Source organism: Mesoplodon mirus, assembly GCF_964341445.2.
Source record: "Mesoplodon mirus genome assembly, chromosome: 17".
Lineage (NCBI taxonomy): Eukaryota > Metazoa > Chordata > Mammalia > Artiodactyla > Ziphiidae > Mesoplodon > Mesoplodon mirus.
In genome coordinates this window covers 528,149-545,217 of record NC_138993.1, presented here as the reverse complement: position 1 = coordinate 545,217, position 17,069 = coordinate 528,149, and the positions used below count along the sequence as shown (strand labels likewise).

General features: G+C 43.5%; 2 protein-coding genes and 1 pseudogene across 8 annotated transcripts in view; 1 reads left to right on the top strand and 2 right to left on the bottom strand.

Annotated features, from left to right (window-relative positions):
• Window positions 1–13,227, top strand: part of PSPC1 (paraspeckle component 1) — a 110,375-nt gene extending 97,148 nt beyond the window's left edge. The window contains exons 11-14 of one of the 3 annotated variants that reach the window (XR_014291781.1): window positions 8,244–8,342; window positions 8,536–8,885; window positions 10,460–10,653; window positions 12,155–13,227. The gene's annotated coding sequence lies outside the window, so the exon portion shown is untranslated. Of the gene's footprint in view, window positions 1–8,243; window positions 8,343–8,535; window positions 8,886–8,925; window positions 8,995–10,422; window positions 10,654–12,154 lie in introns of all 3 variants that reach the window. The other 2 variants (XR_014291782.1, XR_014291780.1) reach the window with 2 other exon arrangements.
• The window catches only part of MPHOSPH8 (M-phase phosphoprotein 8), a 58,830-nt gene that overhangs the window by 9,731 nt on the left and 32,030 nt on the right, over window positions 1–17,069 (bottom strand). For 2 of the 4 annotated variants that reach the window (XM_082602583.1, XM_082602581.1), the window contains exons 3-7: window positions 15,756–16,610; window positions 13,629–13,728; window positions 10,550–10,807; window positions 4,399–4,524; window positions 4,231–4,319 (exon numbers count right to left, since the gene is read on the bottom strand). In XM_082602583.1, coding sequence (XP_082458709.1) covers window positions 4,231–4,319; window positions 4,399–4,524; window positions 10,550–10,807; window positions 13,629–13,728; window positions 15,756–16,610 — 1,428 coding nt within the window. The remainder of the gene's footprint in view (window positions 1–4,230; window positions 4,320–4,398; window positions 4,525–10,549; window positions 10,808–13,628; window positions 13,729–15,755; window positions 16,611–17,069) is intronic. The other 2 variants (XM_082602584.1, XM_082602582.1) reach the window with 1 other exon arrangement.
• LOC309792739 (protein kish-A-like) lies at window positions 12,215–12,766 on the bottom strand (annotated as a pseudogene). The gene is made up of 2 exons: window positions 12,742–12,766; window positions 12,215–12,441 (listed from the first exon to the last, which is right to left on the bottom strand). The product of its transcript is annotated as a protein kish-A-like (transcript).

Sequence of the window (17,069 nt, the reverse complement as noted above, 5' to 3'; positions counted from 1 at the left end):
GTGAGAGTCTGAGTTCTCTAAGGATACAGAAGGAAATCCAGAAGTGGCCAACAGGACACTGATATGGTTAGTTTCTGAGAGTCCATAACAAAATAGAGAAATTAAAGAAAAGTTCTTTTAATAGAGATAAAACTACAAAAGGCTGACAAAAGATAAAAAGGTAACTATTAGCTAAAATATTTCCGATCACTAGTTCAAGCAATCAACATATGAGAAAACCAAACAATTTGTTAAATAACATTTGATAAAACCAAATTCCAGTAGTACAAATTAATTTAGCTGTAATCTGAAAGTCTGCAAAATTTGCCTGTCTGAGTAATTGGAGGGAACACAAATATAAGAAAAATGATTCTTGGCAGTAGTACTTGAGACAGACTCAACAGGATCCACTTAAGTTGAAATAAGGGGACCTCCCTGGTGGCGCAGTGGTTAAGAATCTGCCTACCAATGCTGGGAACACGGGTTTGAGCCCTGGTCCGGGAAGATCCCACATGCCGCGGAGCAACTAAGTCCGTGCGCCACAACTACTGAGCCTGCGCTCTAGAGCCCGCGAGCCACAACTACCGAGCCCACGTGCCACAACTATTGAAGCCTGCACGCCTAGAGACCATGCTCTGCAACGAGACAAGCCACCACAATGAGAAGCCCGCTCAGTGCAAGAGTAGCCCTCGCTCGCCGAAACTAGAGAAAAGCCCGCGTGCAGCAACGAAGACCCAATGCAGCGAAAAATAAATAAATTAATAAATTAAAAATAAGATGGTTACACCATCTTATGTGTAAAGTATCTTCCTATTACAAAACATGTTACATGAAAAAAAAAACACTTTTTCTAATTTTAGAAAGTGCCCTGTAGCTACTATGCTTTACTAATAAAGACCAAGCTACATAATTATTAAAGTAGAAAAAAAAGGGCTTCCCTGGTGGTACAGTGGTTCAGAGTCTGCCTGCCAATGCAGGGGACACGGGTTCATGCCCCGGTCCGGGAAGATCCCACATGCCGCGGAGCAGCTGGGCCCGTGAGCCATGGCCGCTGAGCCTGCGTGTCCGGAGCCTGTGCTCCACAATGGGAGAGGCCACAACGGTGAGAGGCCCGCGTACCCACCCCCCCCAAAAAAGTAGAAAAAAAAACCCCATGTGATAAAATCCAATATCCATCCCTGATAAAAACTTAAGCAGCTAAAAAAAAAAAGAAGTTATAAAGGCTCCACAAGAAACTAACAGCAGGACAAATAAAATCTTCACACTCAGACCCTAAAGGGAAAATCCATCCCGATCAGGAACAGGATAGGATGGCTTCTGTCATCACTATTATTTAAAATGTCACCAACTTCACAAGACCAGAAAAATACTGGAAAAAGGAAGCAAAATAGTTATTTTGTAGCAGATGATCAAATTCTCTACCCAGAAAATCTAAGGCAAGTAACTTAACTATGATTAGAGGAAGAGAACTTCCCAGTGACTGGAAGACAACACAGAGAAATGACAGTTTCACCACACACGTGACAACAAGAGTGTGGGGGGGAGAAAAGACCCTACTGACCACAGTGAGATGATTTTTCTTCCTTTGTAAAGTTTTTATTAAAACCTTATTCAGATATAATTCGGATATCATACAGTTGACTTGTTTGATGGCTTTTAGTATATTCACAGATATATGCATTGATCACCACAATCAGTTCTAGAACATTTTCATTGTCCCCAAAAGAAACTTCATGGCCCTTAGCTGTCACTTCCCACCCCACCCTCCATTTCCCCAACCTGGGCAACTACTAATCGACTTTCTTTCATATTCTGAACTTTGCATATAAATGGAACCATGTAATATGTGACTGGTTTCTTTCATTTAGCATAATGTTTTCAAAGATCATCTGTATTGAAGCACACATCGATATTTCATTTATTTTTTTTGACTAATAGTATTCCACCATATGGGATATAACACATTTTATTTATTCATATATCAGTTGATGGGCATTTGGTTTATTTCTACTTTTTGGTTACTATACTTTTTTTTTTTTTTTTTGCGGTACGCGGGCCTCTCACTGTTGTGGCCTCTCCCGTTGCAGAGCACAGGCTCCGGATGCGCAGGCTCAGCGGCCATGGCTCACGGGCCCAGCCACTCTGCAGCATGTGGGATCTTCCCAGACCGGGGCACGAACCCGTGTCCCCTGCATCGGCAGGCGGACTCTCAACCACTGCGCCACCAGGGAAGCCCACTATACTTTTTAAATGAATTCTTGTTGGAGTACATATATTTTAATAGATCTTTATTAGAGTATAATTGCTTCACAATGCTGTGTTAGTTTCTGTTGTACAACAGAGTGAAATCAGCTACACGTATACATATATCCCTATATCCCCTCCCTCTTGCGTCTCCCTCCCACCCTCCTTATCCCACCCCTCTAGGTGGACAGAAAGCACCGAGCTGATCTCCCTGTGCTGTGCGGCTGCTTCCCACTAGCTATCTGTTTTACATTCCGTAGTGTATATATGTCCATGCCACTCTCTCACTTCGCCCCAGCTTCCCTCTCCCACCCCATGTCCTCAAGTTCATTATCTATGTCTACATCTTTATTCCTAACCTGGAACTAAGTTCACCAGTTCCATTTTTTTTTTAATTTAAGATTCCATACATATGTGTTAGCATACAGTATTGGTTTTTCTCTTTCTGACTTACTTCACTCTGTATGACAGACTCTAGGTCCATCCACCTCACTACAAATAACTCAATTTCGTTTCTTTTTATGGCTGAGTAATATTCCATTGTGTTTATGTGCCACATCTTCTTTATCCATTCATCTGTCGATGGACACTTAGGTTGCTTCCATGTCCTGGCTATTGTAAATAGAGCTGCAATGAACATTTTTGTACATAACTCTTTTTGAATTACGGTTTTCTCAAGGTAAATGCCCAGTACTTGGATTGCTGGGTCGTATGTACTTCTATTGTTAGTTGTTTTTTTTTTAAAAGGAGAACACTGTCCCAAATGTTCGGACCTAACAGTCCAGCGCAGTTTTCATCAGCTCTCCATTTTTTTTTTTTTTTTTTTTGCGGTACGCGGGCCTCTAGCTGCTGTGGCCCCTCCCGTTGCGGAGCACAGGCTCCGGACGCACAGGCTCAGCGGCCATGGCTCACGGGCCCAGCTGCTCCGCGGCATGTGGGATCTTCCCGGACCGGGGCACGAACCCGCATCCCCTGCATCGGTAGGCGGACTCTCAACCACTGCGCCACCAGGGAAGCCCCTATTGTTAGTTTTTTAATGAACCTCCATACTGTTCTCCATAGTGGCTGTATCAATTTACATTCCCACCAACAGTGCAGGAGGGTTCCCTTTTCTCCACACCCTCTCCAGCATTTACTGTTTCTAGATTTTTTGATAATGGCCATTCTGACCGGCATGAGGTGATACCTCATTGTAGAGTGTGTGTGTGTGTGGGGGGGGGGGTACGCGGGCCTCTCACTGTTGCGGCCTCTCCCGTTGCGGAGCACAGGCTCCAGACATGCAGGCTCAGCGGCCATGGCTCACGGGCCCAGCCACTCCACGGTATGTGGGATCTTCCTGGACCGGGGCACGAACCCGTGTTCCCTGCATCGGCAGGCGGACTCTCAACCACTGCGCCACCAGGGAAGCCCCTCATTGTAGTTTTGATTTGCACTTCTCTAATAATTAGTAATATTGAGCATCTTTTCACGTGCCTCTTGGCCATCTGTATGTCTGCCTTGGTGATATGTCTACTTAGGTCTTCCACCTTTTTTTTTTTTTTTTTTTTTTTATTTAATTTATTTTTTGGGGCTGCATTGGGTCTTCGTGGTCTTCGTTGCTGTGTGTGGGCTTTCTCTAGTTGCGGCAAGTTGGGGCTACTCTTCGTTGGAGTGAGTGGGCTTCTCATTGTGGTGGCTTCTCTTGTTGCAGAGCATGGGCTCTAGGCGCACAGGCTTCAGTAGTTGTGGCATGTGGGCTCAGTAGTTGTGGCGCACGGGCTTAGTTGCTCCACTGCATGTGGACCAGGGCTCGAACCCGTGTCCCCTGCATTGGCAGGTGGATTCTTAACCACTGCGCCACCAGGGAAGCCCTGTAATTTTCTACGTTATACATTTCTAGAATGTTTGAGTCCTATGAAGTGAACATGTATCACTTTTATAGTTAGGAAAAGAAAGAATAAAACTGAATTATTTTAAAAGAGTTCCTTTCCATCTTCCTTTCATGAGATTTTTACAAAGACACTTTACCTCTTGGTCCAGGTTATATTCTTCACTTGAATTAAGTGCAACCTTCACAGTAATATAATCCCCGTTTTTCACAGCATCCCTCAATAAACCTAAAATGAAAGGAAAGATAAATTAGGTTTAAATACCTAGATTCATGAGGGGGATCCCCGTAATTCCAGAACTACTCACTGCTTGGAATTGCTTCTGCTGTTGTAAAATTCTCATCTTCCCCATCAAGATGTTTTTGAAAATCCTCTAATTTCATCCATTCCAACTGCAAATCCATGCCGAAACTCAAAATCTGTTGTCTGCCATCTGGAACACAGAAGAGCCTTATTAAGATACATTTTGCTAGACTATAAAAAATATACAATGCTGTTTTATTAAATATATGGTGCCCTAATCAGAATGTTACACACACTTTGAACATACGTCACTATGTAACCGAGTCTCTAGTTAAATTTCTGATTTTCTTTGGGAAGTAACATGAATTATCCACTTTTAGAGGTCACACACGAAAAGGCATCAAGACAAATAGGTATACTATTAACTGTAAAATAATAACATATGAATTTTGGAAGCTGAAAGGAAGCAAGAAATCAAGGATTCAGTAGAGGAAGCTCTAACATTTCTTTCTTCGGCCGTTCTTCTTGGACAGACGGTCAGCCCTCCTCATCCGGAAGATCCAGATGCAGAGCGTCAGCTGCACTGCGCCACCTTACAGGAGGGGCAGCTCTACACTGCTCCCCGCCTCCACGTACGTACAGGCGTTCTGAACGCAGAGACCAGACCCGTGAGTCTGCTTGCGGCCATGTCGCACTCGCTGGGCTTCTCCCCCTGGAAGCGCCACCATGACGCCCCCAGCGCCCTGCGCTCCGAGCCAACCCCTGCACGCACGAAGCCAGCGCTCATTCCCACCCTCATGTGTCTGGTCCACGGACTCGTCAACACCAGGGCTGAAAACGTTCATTCTCTACGGGCAGTGCAGTGGAGGGGACCTGGAGATAATTCAACATGACCGCACTGGTTTAAAAAGTGAAAAGCACATCAAATATTTGATGGTAAGAGATAAAGGATTTAAACACAGATGGCCAGCAGGCACATGAAAAGATGCTCAACACTGCTAATTTTCAGAGAAATGCAAATCAAAACTACAATGAGGTGTCACCACAGAATGGTCAGAATGGTCATCCTCAAAAAGTCTACAAACAATAAACGCTGGAGAGGGTGTGAAGGGAAGAGAACCCACCTACACGGCTGGTGGGAATGTAAGCTGGTGCAGCCACAATGGAGAGGAGTACGGAGGTTCCTCAGACAACTAAAAATAGGGACTTCCCTGGTGATCCAGTGGGTAAAACTCCGAACTCCCAATGCAGGAGGCCTGGGTTTGATCCCTGGTCAGGGAACTAGAACCCACGTGCCGCAACTAAAAGATCCCTCAAGCGGCAACGAGATCCCACACGTGGCAATAGAGATCCCGTGTGCTGTAACTAAGACCAGGACCAGCCAAAAAATAGAAAAAAAAAACCCACTAAAAATAGAGCTACCGTATAATCCAGCAATCCCACTCCTGCGCATATATTCAGAAAAGACGAAAACTCTAATTTGAAAGAATACACGTACCCCTATGTTCATAGGAGCCCTAGTTAAATAGCCAAAACATGGAAGCAACCTAAACATCGACAGATGAATGGATAAAGAAAATGTGGGGGCTTCCCTGGTGGCGCAGTGGTTGAGAATCTGCCTGCTAATGCAGGGGACACGGGTTCGAGCCCTGGTCCGGGAAGATCCCACATGCCGTGGAGCAACTAGGCCCGTGAACCACAACTACTGAGCTTGCGCATCTGGAGCCTGTGCTCCGCAACAAAAGAGGCCGCGATAGTGAGAGGCCTGCGCACCGCAATGAAGAGTGGCCCCTGCTTGCCACAACTAGAGAAAGCCCTCGCACAGAAACGAAGACCCAACACAGCCAAAAATAAATAAATAAACAAATGTGGGGTTAAAAAAAAGAAAATGTGGTACATATGTACAATGGAATATTACTCAGCCATAAAAAAGAATGTAATAATGCCATTTGCAGCAACATGGATGGGCCTAGAGATTATAATACTAAGTGAAGTAAATCAGAGAAAGACATGTATCATATGATATCACTTATATGTGGAATCTAAAAAAAATGATACAGGGCTTCCCTGGTGGCACAGTGGCTGAGAGTCCGCCTGCCGATGCAGGGGACGCGGGTTTGTGCTCCGGTCTGGGAAGATCCCACATGCTGCGGAGCGGCTGGGCCCGTGAACCATGGCCACTGAGCCTGCGCATCCGGAGCCTGTGCTCTGCAACAGGAGAGGCCACAACAGTGAGATGCCCACGTACCGCAAAAAAAAAAAAAAAAAAAAAGATACAAATGAACTTACTGACAAAAGAGAAACAGACTCACAGACACAGAAAACAAACTGATGGTTGTCAAAGGGGAAAGGAGGGGAGGGATAAACTAGGAGTTTGGGATTAAAAGATACAAACCACTATGTGTAAAACAGATAAACAACAAGGACCTACTACTTGTACAGCACAGGGAACCATATTCAGTATCTTGTAACAACCTATAATGGATGAGAATCTGAAAAAGAATATATATATGTATAACTGAACCACTTTGCTGTACACCTGAAACTAACTCAACACTGTAAATCAACTATACTTCAAAAAAAAAAAAAAGTTAAAGGATTTAAAAGCGTCCCATCACAGAAACAGCACAGCCTTTGTTTCTTTGCTCCGCGTTGCATGCATGGCTCTGAGTAAGTCACATATACGCTTGCTGTACCTCACTTCCTGAATAACAACCGTAGTGGACACAGTAAAAGCAGCTAACGTTCAGAAAGGAGTGTCAAACTCATGAATCAATACATTCAATCCATACCCAATAATCTGTGAGGGAGATGCGTCCTGGATAAGGAAAGCCGTGTCTGCACTGACATGTATCCGAGTCCTCAGCTGGGTCCCCCACTCCAGGGCAACGACACAGGGAGACGGGGAAGCAGCACAGACCAGGGCTCCCAGAACTGAGACACCACCTCCAGCTTACACAGCTACAGCAGCCGGAAGGGTTACGTGGCAGCTCAGCCAACCAGTTTAAATCCTATGTTCACTCTGTTTATTCCTACCAAGTACTGGACCTTGACTCAACATCTGGCAGTTTTAACTTTTCCTATATTTTAAATAAAAAATTAGACATATACTAAATAATGTATGTTACAAGGTGAGCGTCTGTGAACGCAGCACTTACCTGAACACAGAACCAGTGCAGGACATGGTCTGTTCCCGTCTGCCCCTCCCCACCCCAAACACAGCACTCAGTCTGTCATTCTTTCTATTTAAAAAGTCTTGCCAAGGGCCTTCCCTAGTGACGCAGTAGTTGAGAATCCGCCTGCCAATGCAGGGGACACGGGTTCGAGCCCTGGTCCGGGAAGATCCCACATGCCGCGGAGCAGCTAAGCCCATGTGCCACAACTACTGAGCCTGCGCGCCACAACTACTGAAGCCTGTGCACCTAGAGCCCATGCTCCGCAACAAGAGAATCCACCTCAATGAGAAGCCCGTGCACCACAACGAAGAGTGACCCCCGCTCACTGCAACTAGAGAAAGCCCACACGTAGCAACAAAGACGCAACGTAGCCAAAAAAAAAAAAAAAAAAAAAGCCTCGCCAAAATATGTGTATCATAAAAAAATGTCCCGTTAGTTTTGCTTTTTCTCAGGTTTATAAAAACTGGTATCTGTGATAGCTAATTTTATGTGTCAACTTGACAGGGCTAAGGAATGCCCAGAGAGGTGGTAAAACATTATTTGTGGCTGTGTGGGTGTTTTTGGAAGAGATTAGCATTGGAATCAATAGACTAAGTTAAGGAAGAGCTGCCCTCATCGCATGGCAGATGGAGGGAGACGCCTCTCTTTTTTGAGCTGGGCCATCTGCCCACCTTCTCCTGCTCTGAGACCTCCCCACGATGTGTCACCACCAGTCAACCTGTCTGGTTCTTAGATCTGCAAGCGTCCGATTCTCAGGCTGCTGCTCTGGCGACTTGCTAATCTACCTTCCCTGTGCCAAGTCAGCGTGTACCTCCTACTACAGTTTTATAGAGTAAGTCTGATTTCTACATACATTATACCATTGGATAACAGCTTTTTTGTGGGGTGGGGGACACGGGGCTTCCTTTCCAATGCTCACGTTTTTCATTTTCATCGTCTTACTGTGCTGGGTGGACCTTAATATAATTTGAATGAAAGCTGGGATAGAAGGCGCCCTTGTATTTTTTTTTGGCTGCACCATGCAGGACCTTAGAACCCCGAGGAGGAACTGAACCCGTGCCCCTTGCAGTGGAGGCTTGGGAGACCAAACCACTGGACCACCAGATAAGTCCCTTGTTCCTGATTTAAAAGAAATGCTCCCAATGTTCCATCATTACAAAAGATGTTTGCCAAAGGCTTTATGTTCTTTACTGATTGACAAAGCTCCCTTGCTAGGCTTTATTTTCTAAAAATCAAGAAGATTATTAAATCAATTTACCTGTACCAACTGAATTCCTAGGGAACACCCACCTTGATCATAAGAGGTTATGTGTTTACAAGTGGCTGGATTCAGTCTGCTCCTGTTTCACTTGAGTTTCTACATCTGAGCTCATGAGTAAGTGGAGCCTGCCCTGTCCTCTCCCCTCCTTGAACAGGTCTATCTGGTTTGGGGGCTGAAGTGACGATGGGCTCCCAGAACCACCTGCTTCCGGGAAGACTTCTTTGTAAGTGTGATGAACTCTTGCATATGAAACCATCTGTGCCTGGTGTTAAATTTGTAAGACTATTTTAAATTACTATTTCACATTCTTTAATAGTAATAAGACTATCCAATTTTTGTATTTCTTTTTGGGTCAGTTTTGTTAAACTGTATCTTTCCAGGAATTTCCCATTTCAATCAGTTTTCAAATCTATGGCAAGAAAATGCTCACAGAATTTTTATCTTTTTAATCTGGACGCCATCTATAATCACGTCTCTTTTTTCCCTGGAAATACTGTTTAAGTCTTCATTCTTTTTTCCCTTAAACTAACAGTGCCCCGGGCTGCTCTATTCTATTAGTCTTTCAGTGAACCAGCTTCTAGGCTTTACCAACGCTCCACTGTGGGAGAAGGTCCGAGGTGCTCACCGCCCACACCCCGGCCAGGAGGGGGCCCCTCACATCCTCCCCGGTCCTTGGGCTGTATGTTGTGCCCACTGTTCCCACAGTGGAAACAGTGTCAAGGACACGGCCTGGAGAGCATAAAAGCTGCTAAGACCACCTGGGCTGAACTAAGGCCTCTTGGTAAACTGTTAAGATTCTGCTGGGCAGGCGTGAGGTCTACTCATCCTGCGGCCCCCAAGACGGGCCTCCCGGAAGTCCCCTGCCAGCGCAGCCTGCCACCTTGCCATCTAGGGTGGCTGCCTCTTTCCTGGGTCTCTCCCTGCCCTCTGTGAACGGGGCTAGTTTCAGGTTTCACCCAGGAGCTCCCCAGGTGGCTGGACCAACACCTACAGGACCCAGTCTTTATTGCTTGGTATCTCAACAGCTGTGCTGCTATTTGGTATTTGCCCTCTGGGCAACCCACTGCCCCCACCCCCACCCCTGCGCCCCAAGGCACTGTCCCGGTGTCCTGCAAGATCGGCAACGGCAACGTGCCAGAGGCCTGTCTTGTCTGTATCCCAGAGCCTCGTTGCTCTGTAGTAACAGGGCCCCCAAGCTACCCGCTCTGCCATATATCCCAAATATTTCAGAACTTCTCTTCAACTGTTTCACGAGTTATACAAAAATTTATCAGATTAACCTCTTTTGTTTATTCTGTGCTATCCCTTTATTACTCTTCTCCACAGCTACTGTCCTATGTACTCTATACACGGCCTTCCCCTCCTCAGCTGATTCCGGCATCCTCGGGATAGCACTTACAATCTAACCTCATTTAATAAGTGTTATTTACTGCAAAGTTAGAAGGGAAGAATACAAATAAGTTTGTATTTGATAGTTTTCTGAAAGAAATCTAGTAAGATATACCATCAGACTGCTTGGCAAGAGTAGGTAAGGCAGCAAACCAGAAATCTGTATCATTTCTAAATGTGCTGAGCATACTGGATCAACTTTTGATCAATTCAGAAATCACAGAATAATCTAAGTCTTCAATATAAAATGTTATTTACTCAGGAGACTCAAATGGTTTTCTGCTCCATCCTGAGATCAGAATGACCGTGGGAGAGGAGAGGAACGTGAGGGAGACAGCTCAGTGCACAGAACAGAGGACGCTCCGCAGAACGACTATGGACACACCTACCAGAATTCTCGTCCGCTTGGGATGTACTGTCCACAACCTCTTGACCACCATCTGCAGCTATATACGCCCATGTATCGGTCTCGTCTCTCGTGTTTCTCCTTTCTGTAAGTAACGGCTTGTTGTCCTTGGTCTTGTGCTCTTCTGTGACTTTACAGTCTGGTGGTACCTCTTCTCTTTTCCGATTACTCTCAGGAAAATCATTTTTTTCTTCTGGAGTTAACTTAAATAAATCAAATGCACTTCTGATTTCCTTAAATGCTAGTGGAAAAAATAAATTGATAAATGAGTCACAAATTTCTGTTGTAATCAAAAGAAAATCTGGGTTAGTGTTAAAAAAAAAAACACAGATATTTTCCTAATTCTTACTAATATCTGCCTTGGTTAGAAAGTCTGGTCAGGTTGACTATCGCAGCCATGAAGTTCTTTCCCTTCATCTTTCTACTGGCTGCTCCATATTCAGAAAGGACGTCCGAAGTGAATGGTTATTCTTCTGGGGCTCTGAACCACTCCCAGTTCTGACAAAGGCCACTGCAGACAGCGAGCCTCAGAATAACCCTAGTCACACCACCAACTGTCCTTCTGCTGAGACAACTGCCTCCAGTTGTATCCCGAAGGTAACCTTGGATAAAAAGGACTTCTGGTGGAGAGTGGGAGGGGTGGAGGGGTGTCAGCACGCTGACTGTGGCCTGGCAACACTGCACCTGACGCCTGTGGAAATCCACTCGCTTTTAACTAAAGATATGAGAAAAACTCTATTATAAACTCTGGGTACATAGTGGATAGGTTTTTTTTACTCAATTCTTTCATGTTAAATAGGGACATCTTCTCAGTAGCACTCTTAAGTCACTTCTCATTTATCTTCCTCAAGAACTGCACAGGCTTGTTTCCAATAGTTTGAACACCTGTGATAAACTACAGTTTGCTAAAAGTACAGGTTCTCTGGTTAATGACCAAAATGCTGTGGCCAGCGGAAAAGCATTATTAAATATGAGTGCAGTCCTTACCAACACAAATTGAACCTTTTTTCTTTTTCAATAAAAAAGCTAGTCCAAAAAAGGCTCTCACTCGATAAAGATTTACTGTTTCCAAATCACAGTGAAAGGAACTTAAGTAATTTACCAATTTTGTTTTCTACTATGTGCCTTAAAGATACCTCACTAAAAACTAGTACCTGGGAACTTCCCTGGTGGTCCAGCGGTTAAGATTTCACACTACCAACGCAAGGGGCCCGGGTCTGATCCCTGGTCAGCGAACTAGATCTCGCATGCTGCAACTAAGAGCCTGCATGCCACAACTAAAGATCCTGCATGCTGCAACTAAGACCCAGTGCATCAAAAAAAAAAAAAAAAAAAAAAAAAAAGACATACTTAAAAAAAAAAGTATCTGACACCAGAGAATGACATATGCAGAAGGTAATACTGTATAGTGACAGTACTGAGGTTGATTGTTAGACATATTTAAACTCGCAGTATTAACTGGTGACATCCTAATTATTTATATAGAACATTGGTCCAATAACAAAAATACAGAACAGCCGCTAGAAATTTATCTCTTTCAATGTTCAGAGATAAAAGGGTTAACCATTCTTTCCATTATTTTCTGCAGATAAGTCCTTTTTTCTCATATTTAAATCTGATGGCAACTGAATTCTGGCACTTTTCCAAGCTACTGTATGAAGAGGATGCTGAAGGCCATCACACCACAGCATACTGCAGCGTAAGGACTCTCACGTTCACCAATTCTGGCACACTTCCAGAGTATACCCAACAACCCAGCTTTATTTCTGTCCAGGAGGCTGGGTGCCAAGCATCAGATATAAGCACAGGTACACATAAGCAGCAAGATTACGGTCAACAGACTCTGAAACTTGAAAATGGAAGACACAGTGAGGCCTGTGAGGCCACATCACCCTACCAGGCCTGGATCGGAAGCAGATAGGTTTCAGTTTCAGGGATACTGAAAATCAGACTCCCTGGAGTGCCCTCATGAACTTAACGAATGAATAATCATTTAAGACTGAACATTCACAGTAAAAATGTACCTGAAACTGACAGATAAGATACTGGATGAAGAAAAAGTTATTAACCAGTTCTAATCTTACAATATTTTGAATCTCCAATCACTCTCTGAAGACTAGATGCTTAAAGCTGTTACATCTCTGTGAACAGGTACAGTCTTTACACTACACTCACCTGCACACGACCCAGCAATAGACATGAGACAGATGAACAGGGGGAAGCAGCCCCACTGCTCCTTCCCAGAGTCCCTCAGCTGGAGGCTTACTGCCAAGTCTAAACTGAGGCCTAGAACCCAAACCCACTTTTAATATTACCTCAGTTACACACAGCTTTTGGGAGAAAACCCACAGGAAATCATCCATCTCTTAGAAATCACTGCCTCCACGAGAACATGTGTTCCAAGTACTTTCTGGTGTGTGAACTAAAATATCCAGTTTTATTCAAACACTGTAATGGTGAATGTCTTATAAAGTACTTGTTCCAGTACTAATATGCACTATGGATCCTTTTTTTAAAAATATTTATTTATTTATTTATTTATTCACTATGGATTCTTAATTGAGCTATATGTTGATGTGATCAAATGTACATTCATTGTATTTATACAAATGACACAGAGCTAAATATATAAATAAATATATTAAACAGTAGTTTACCTCAGCATCTACTATAAGAGATACTTATTTACTTTTCTGTCATAACGAATCTCATATCTCTCTAAAGATAATGTATTCCCAACCTGAAACTAAAACAACATTGTAAATTGACTATACTTCAATTAAAAAAATAAATAAATAAAAATAATATATTCTATCTCATACCCAAAAGGAAAAAGAACAAGGTGAACAGAAGGGGGGAGCTAATTATATTAATAATATAAATTATTATGCAATTAAGATAACTGGTAAACAAAAAGTAGCATAAGGTTCTAAATTCCCCAGTGAACGTATTTTCTAGCTCTATGACCTTGCAGCTTAGAAAGGAGAGTCTGTCTTCACAATGAACTAGACTCCTTGTCTGAAAGACCCATGTAAATGACAAATGTCAGTATTCACACTCACTCTTTAATGCCTTGGGCTCTTTTCGGCCTTTTTCTTCCTTGTCCAAATCATGCTTTTTCGGGTATTTTTCTTTGGTTTCATTTTTTTTGGTCTCTTTCTCCTGAAAAAGACACACGTAAGACCCAAAACAAGATCAGACAGAGCTGACACCGATTCTGAAAACTGGAAAACAGGTTCCTGGCATCAGGTCCCCCTTTTGTGCACTGTGCACATGACCCCGATGACTACATCTGCGCTCACATCAAATGCTTCCTCAGTCAAGTTTACCCCTCAACCCTGACAATTTACAAAATATCATATTCAAAACCCAACACCAAGTTTCCTCACTCTCTTTGAAGAATTTTTTATTATTAAAACTAAAACATGTAAAATTATTTTTATAATAGTGAGATAAGCTCTATTAAATATATCTTTGCAAGAATTTAAAGACTCAGAAGGTTAACGCACTCTGTGCTATTATTTAAGGAAAAAGTGGTATATTCTTCTTTTTTTTGGCCGCGCCGCGTGGCATGGGGGATCTTAGTTCTTCAACCAGGAATCGAACCCACGCCCCTGCACTGGAAGAGCGGAGTCTTAATCACTGGACCGCCAGGGAAGTCCCACAAGTGGTATAGTCTTGAGAGAACAGGGGGAACATACAAGTAGGATGTGAAAAGCTAATAAAATAAGCTGAGGAAGCTACAAGCTTTACTTCACAATGCTACATAGTAGCTGAGTACCTCTAAAAACCCCTGACTTTTGTTCACAAACTAGACCCCAGTTTTCTAGTTGCGGTCAGTCCAAAAGAAAGCAAGTCTGGAGACTGCTGAGGCGGTTCAAAAGCTGGACGATCAGCATTTATAACTGCCTCTCACTAGTCAGGCTTGCAGGGGCGCAGGATTTCCCTCCCCAAATCTGTCTCTTGGGCGGATTACTTCTTTTAAGCTGGTTATTTTCGAAGAAACAGCAGGCATGGGGAAAACTCTGAAAACCAAGTAGGAGCTGCCCTCTGGTGAGAAACATTTGCATCTGTAAGGGAAGTCTCCATTTGTAAGGGTGTCTCCCAAGCCTCCAGAGACATCGGTGGAGCAGCAAGGACTTCCATCTGTGTGACGGCCCCGCCCTTGTCTCCTGTGCTTTGCCTGGTCGCTGCCCCTAACTGCTTCCCCATCCTCAACATCCTCTTTGGTCTTTGGCTGAGGACGGTACATGAGGTGAGGGCTTCGTCCGTTTTGGCGAGTTACTCCGTTTTCCTGGGTCTCTTCCATGTGTACGCGTTATTAAACTTCTGTTTGATCTTCCCCCTGTTCATCTGTCTCATGTCAATTCAATTCTAGACCAGCCAGACAAACCTAAGAAGGGAGAGGAGAATTTCTTCCTCCTGATACATTATTACCTCCCTAATGGTAGAAAAGCTCCGTACACAGACACTCCTCAGAGATACTGCGGGTTCGATTCCAGACCCCTGCAAATAAGGTGAATATTGCACTAAAGTGAGTCACAATTTTCTTTGCCTTCCAGGGCATATAAAAGTTATGTTTTTACTATAGTATTAAGTGTGCAACAGCATTATGTCTAAACAACCGTACATACCTTAATTAAAAAAATACTTTACTGCTAAAAAACGCTAGCCATCATCTGAGCTTTCAGCCTTTTTTGCGATAGCAACATCGAAGATCACCGATCACAAACGCTGTAACACCTACAGTAATAACCTCCCCCGTGGTCCAGTGGTCAAGACTCCGCACTTCCACTGCAGGGGACCCGGGTTCGATCCCTAGTTGGGGAAGTTCCCCGTATGCCGCGCAGGGTGGCCAAAAAACAAAACAAAAGTTTAAAACACTGCAAAAATGACCAAAATGTGGCACAGAGACACGAGGTGAGCAGATGTTGGGAAAACGGCGCCGATAAACTTGCTCGACGCAGAGTCCCCGCAGACCTCCAACCTGTAAAAAAGGCGCTATCTGTGAAGTGCAAGACAACGAGGTTGGTCTGCCGAGGCTCTACCGTCTCCTCTTCGTTATTCATGAAGCTTCTCGACCACTCAAGAGTGCTAGCTTGATCTGAACATCCGTGTGTTGTGTGAGATGCAAGCTACAGCCCTTCAATCAGATCGAGCCATCCCCTCCACCCTGCCCCAGCACTCACCTCCGCACTCACCTCCCCGGGGGAGTCTACGGGCCTGGAGCCTCTCTCCTCCACACTCGGTCTGGAGCTCTTCTGTACTGGGGTGGAGGCAGCCATTGGCTTATCTAACTCAGCGCTACTTCGGCCTTTGTCTGGATTCCTCTGCTTTTTCTGTGTATTTTTCTTCTCTAAGAGGCTCTTGTTTTCCAGCTTTTTGCTCTCTTTAAGTTCCTCTGTCCTTCTCAGTTTCTTTTTTTTCCTCTTTGCTCTGACATCATCCTCATCAGCGCTTACAGTGCCATCCTGCTGTTTATCTGAAACAGCATCTTGAATTGCCTCCGGCTCTGCTTTATCTTTTGCACCTTTAATTGGCTGCTTCTCGTTTCTGTTGTCAGAATGTAAATCTTCACTGTCTTCCTCCTGAAAAGGGGAATCACTAAGGACACTCAATTCGGACTCCACCTGAGATTCAACACATTTCTCTTTTTTTGTTTTTCTGTTTTCTTTGGAATCTTCTCTTTTTTTACTCTTTAAATCTCTTACTTCACCCTTTTTAACTTTCTTTAACTCCTTTGTTTCTTTTATATCATCTTTTTTGGGCTTTTTGGATTCCTTTAATTCTTCTTTGGCTTCCAAAATTCTTTTCTTTGTTCTTAAATCAAAAACCAAACTTTCAGAGGAGCTCTCCAGGTCAGGTTTGGGTTTATCTTTTAGTTTCCCAGTCTTTGCTTTTTTCTTTTTCAGATCATCTGGGCTTTTCTCTTCTTTTTGCCTGGGTTTTTTCTTTTTCTTCTTTGAAGAAGTGTCTTCTTTGGCCTCACTTTGTTGATCACTATCAGAGTTTGCCTCAAATATGTCATTATTTAAGGGCAGTCTCTATAAAGTATAAAAAAAGATTTAAATACTCATTAACATAGTAATTTAAAAGGTTTTGAACAGTAGTACTAATGAAATCTGGTAGGAATTTTTTTCTCCAAGCAGTTTCTCAACTCCTTAAAATTACTTACGTGAATTAACGTTGTACAATATTACTTATATTTCTGATTTAACAAATAGGTCTTGGTGGTGACGAAAAGGGTCGGTTTAAGGAAACAGATAAACACAGAGGGACAGAAAATGTCAACGCTGCTGTAGGTCCCAACAGTCATATGTATGGTGGGTTGCACATGATTCCAACTTCAGAATTTCCAGAAACACCAAGGAAGTAATTTGTACAGACTTTCCTGGATGCCGAAATAATGTTACAAACCCAAACGCAAAGATTTTTTTAAGACTTTGGATCCCAGAATATCTTTAAACTTGCTGTTACATTTCACAGCTTACATAAGAAATGAG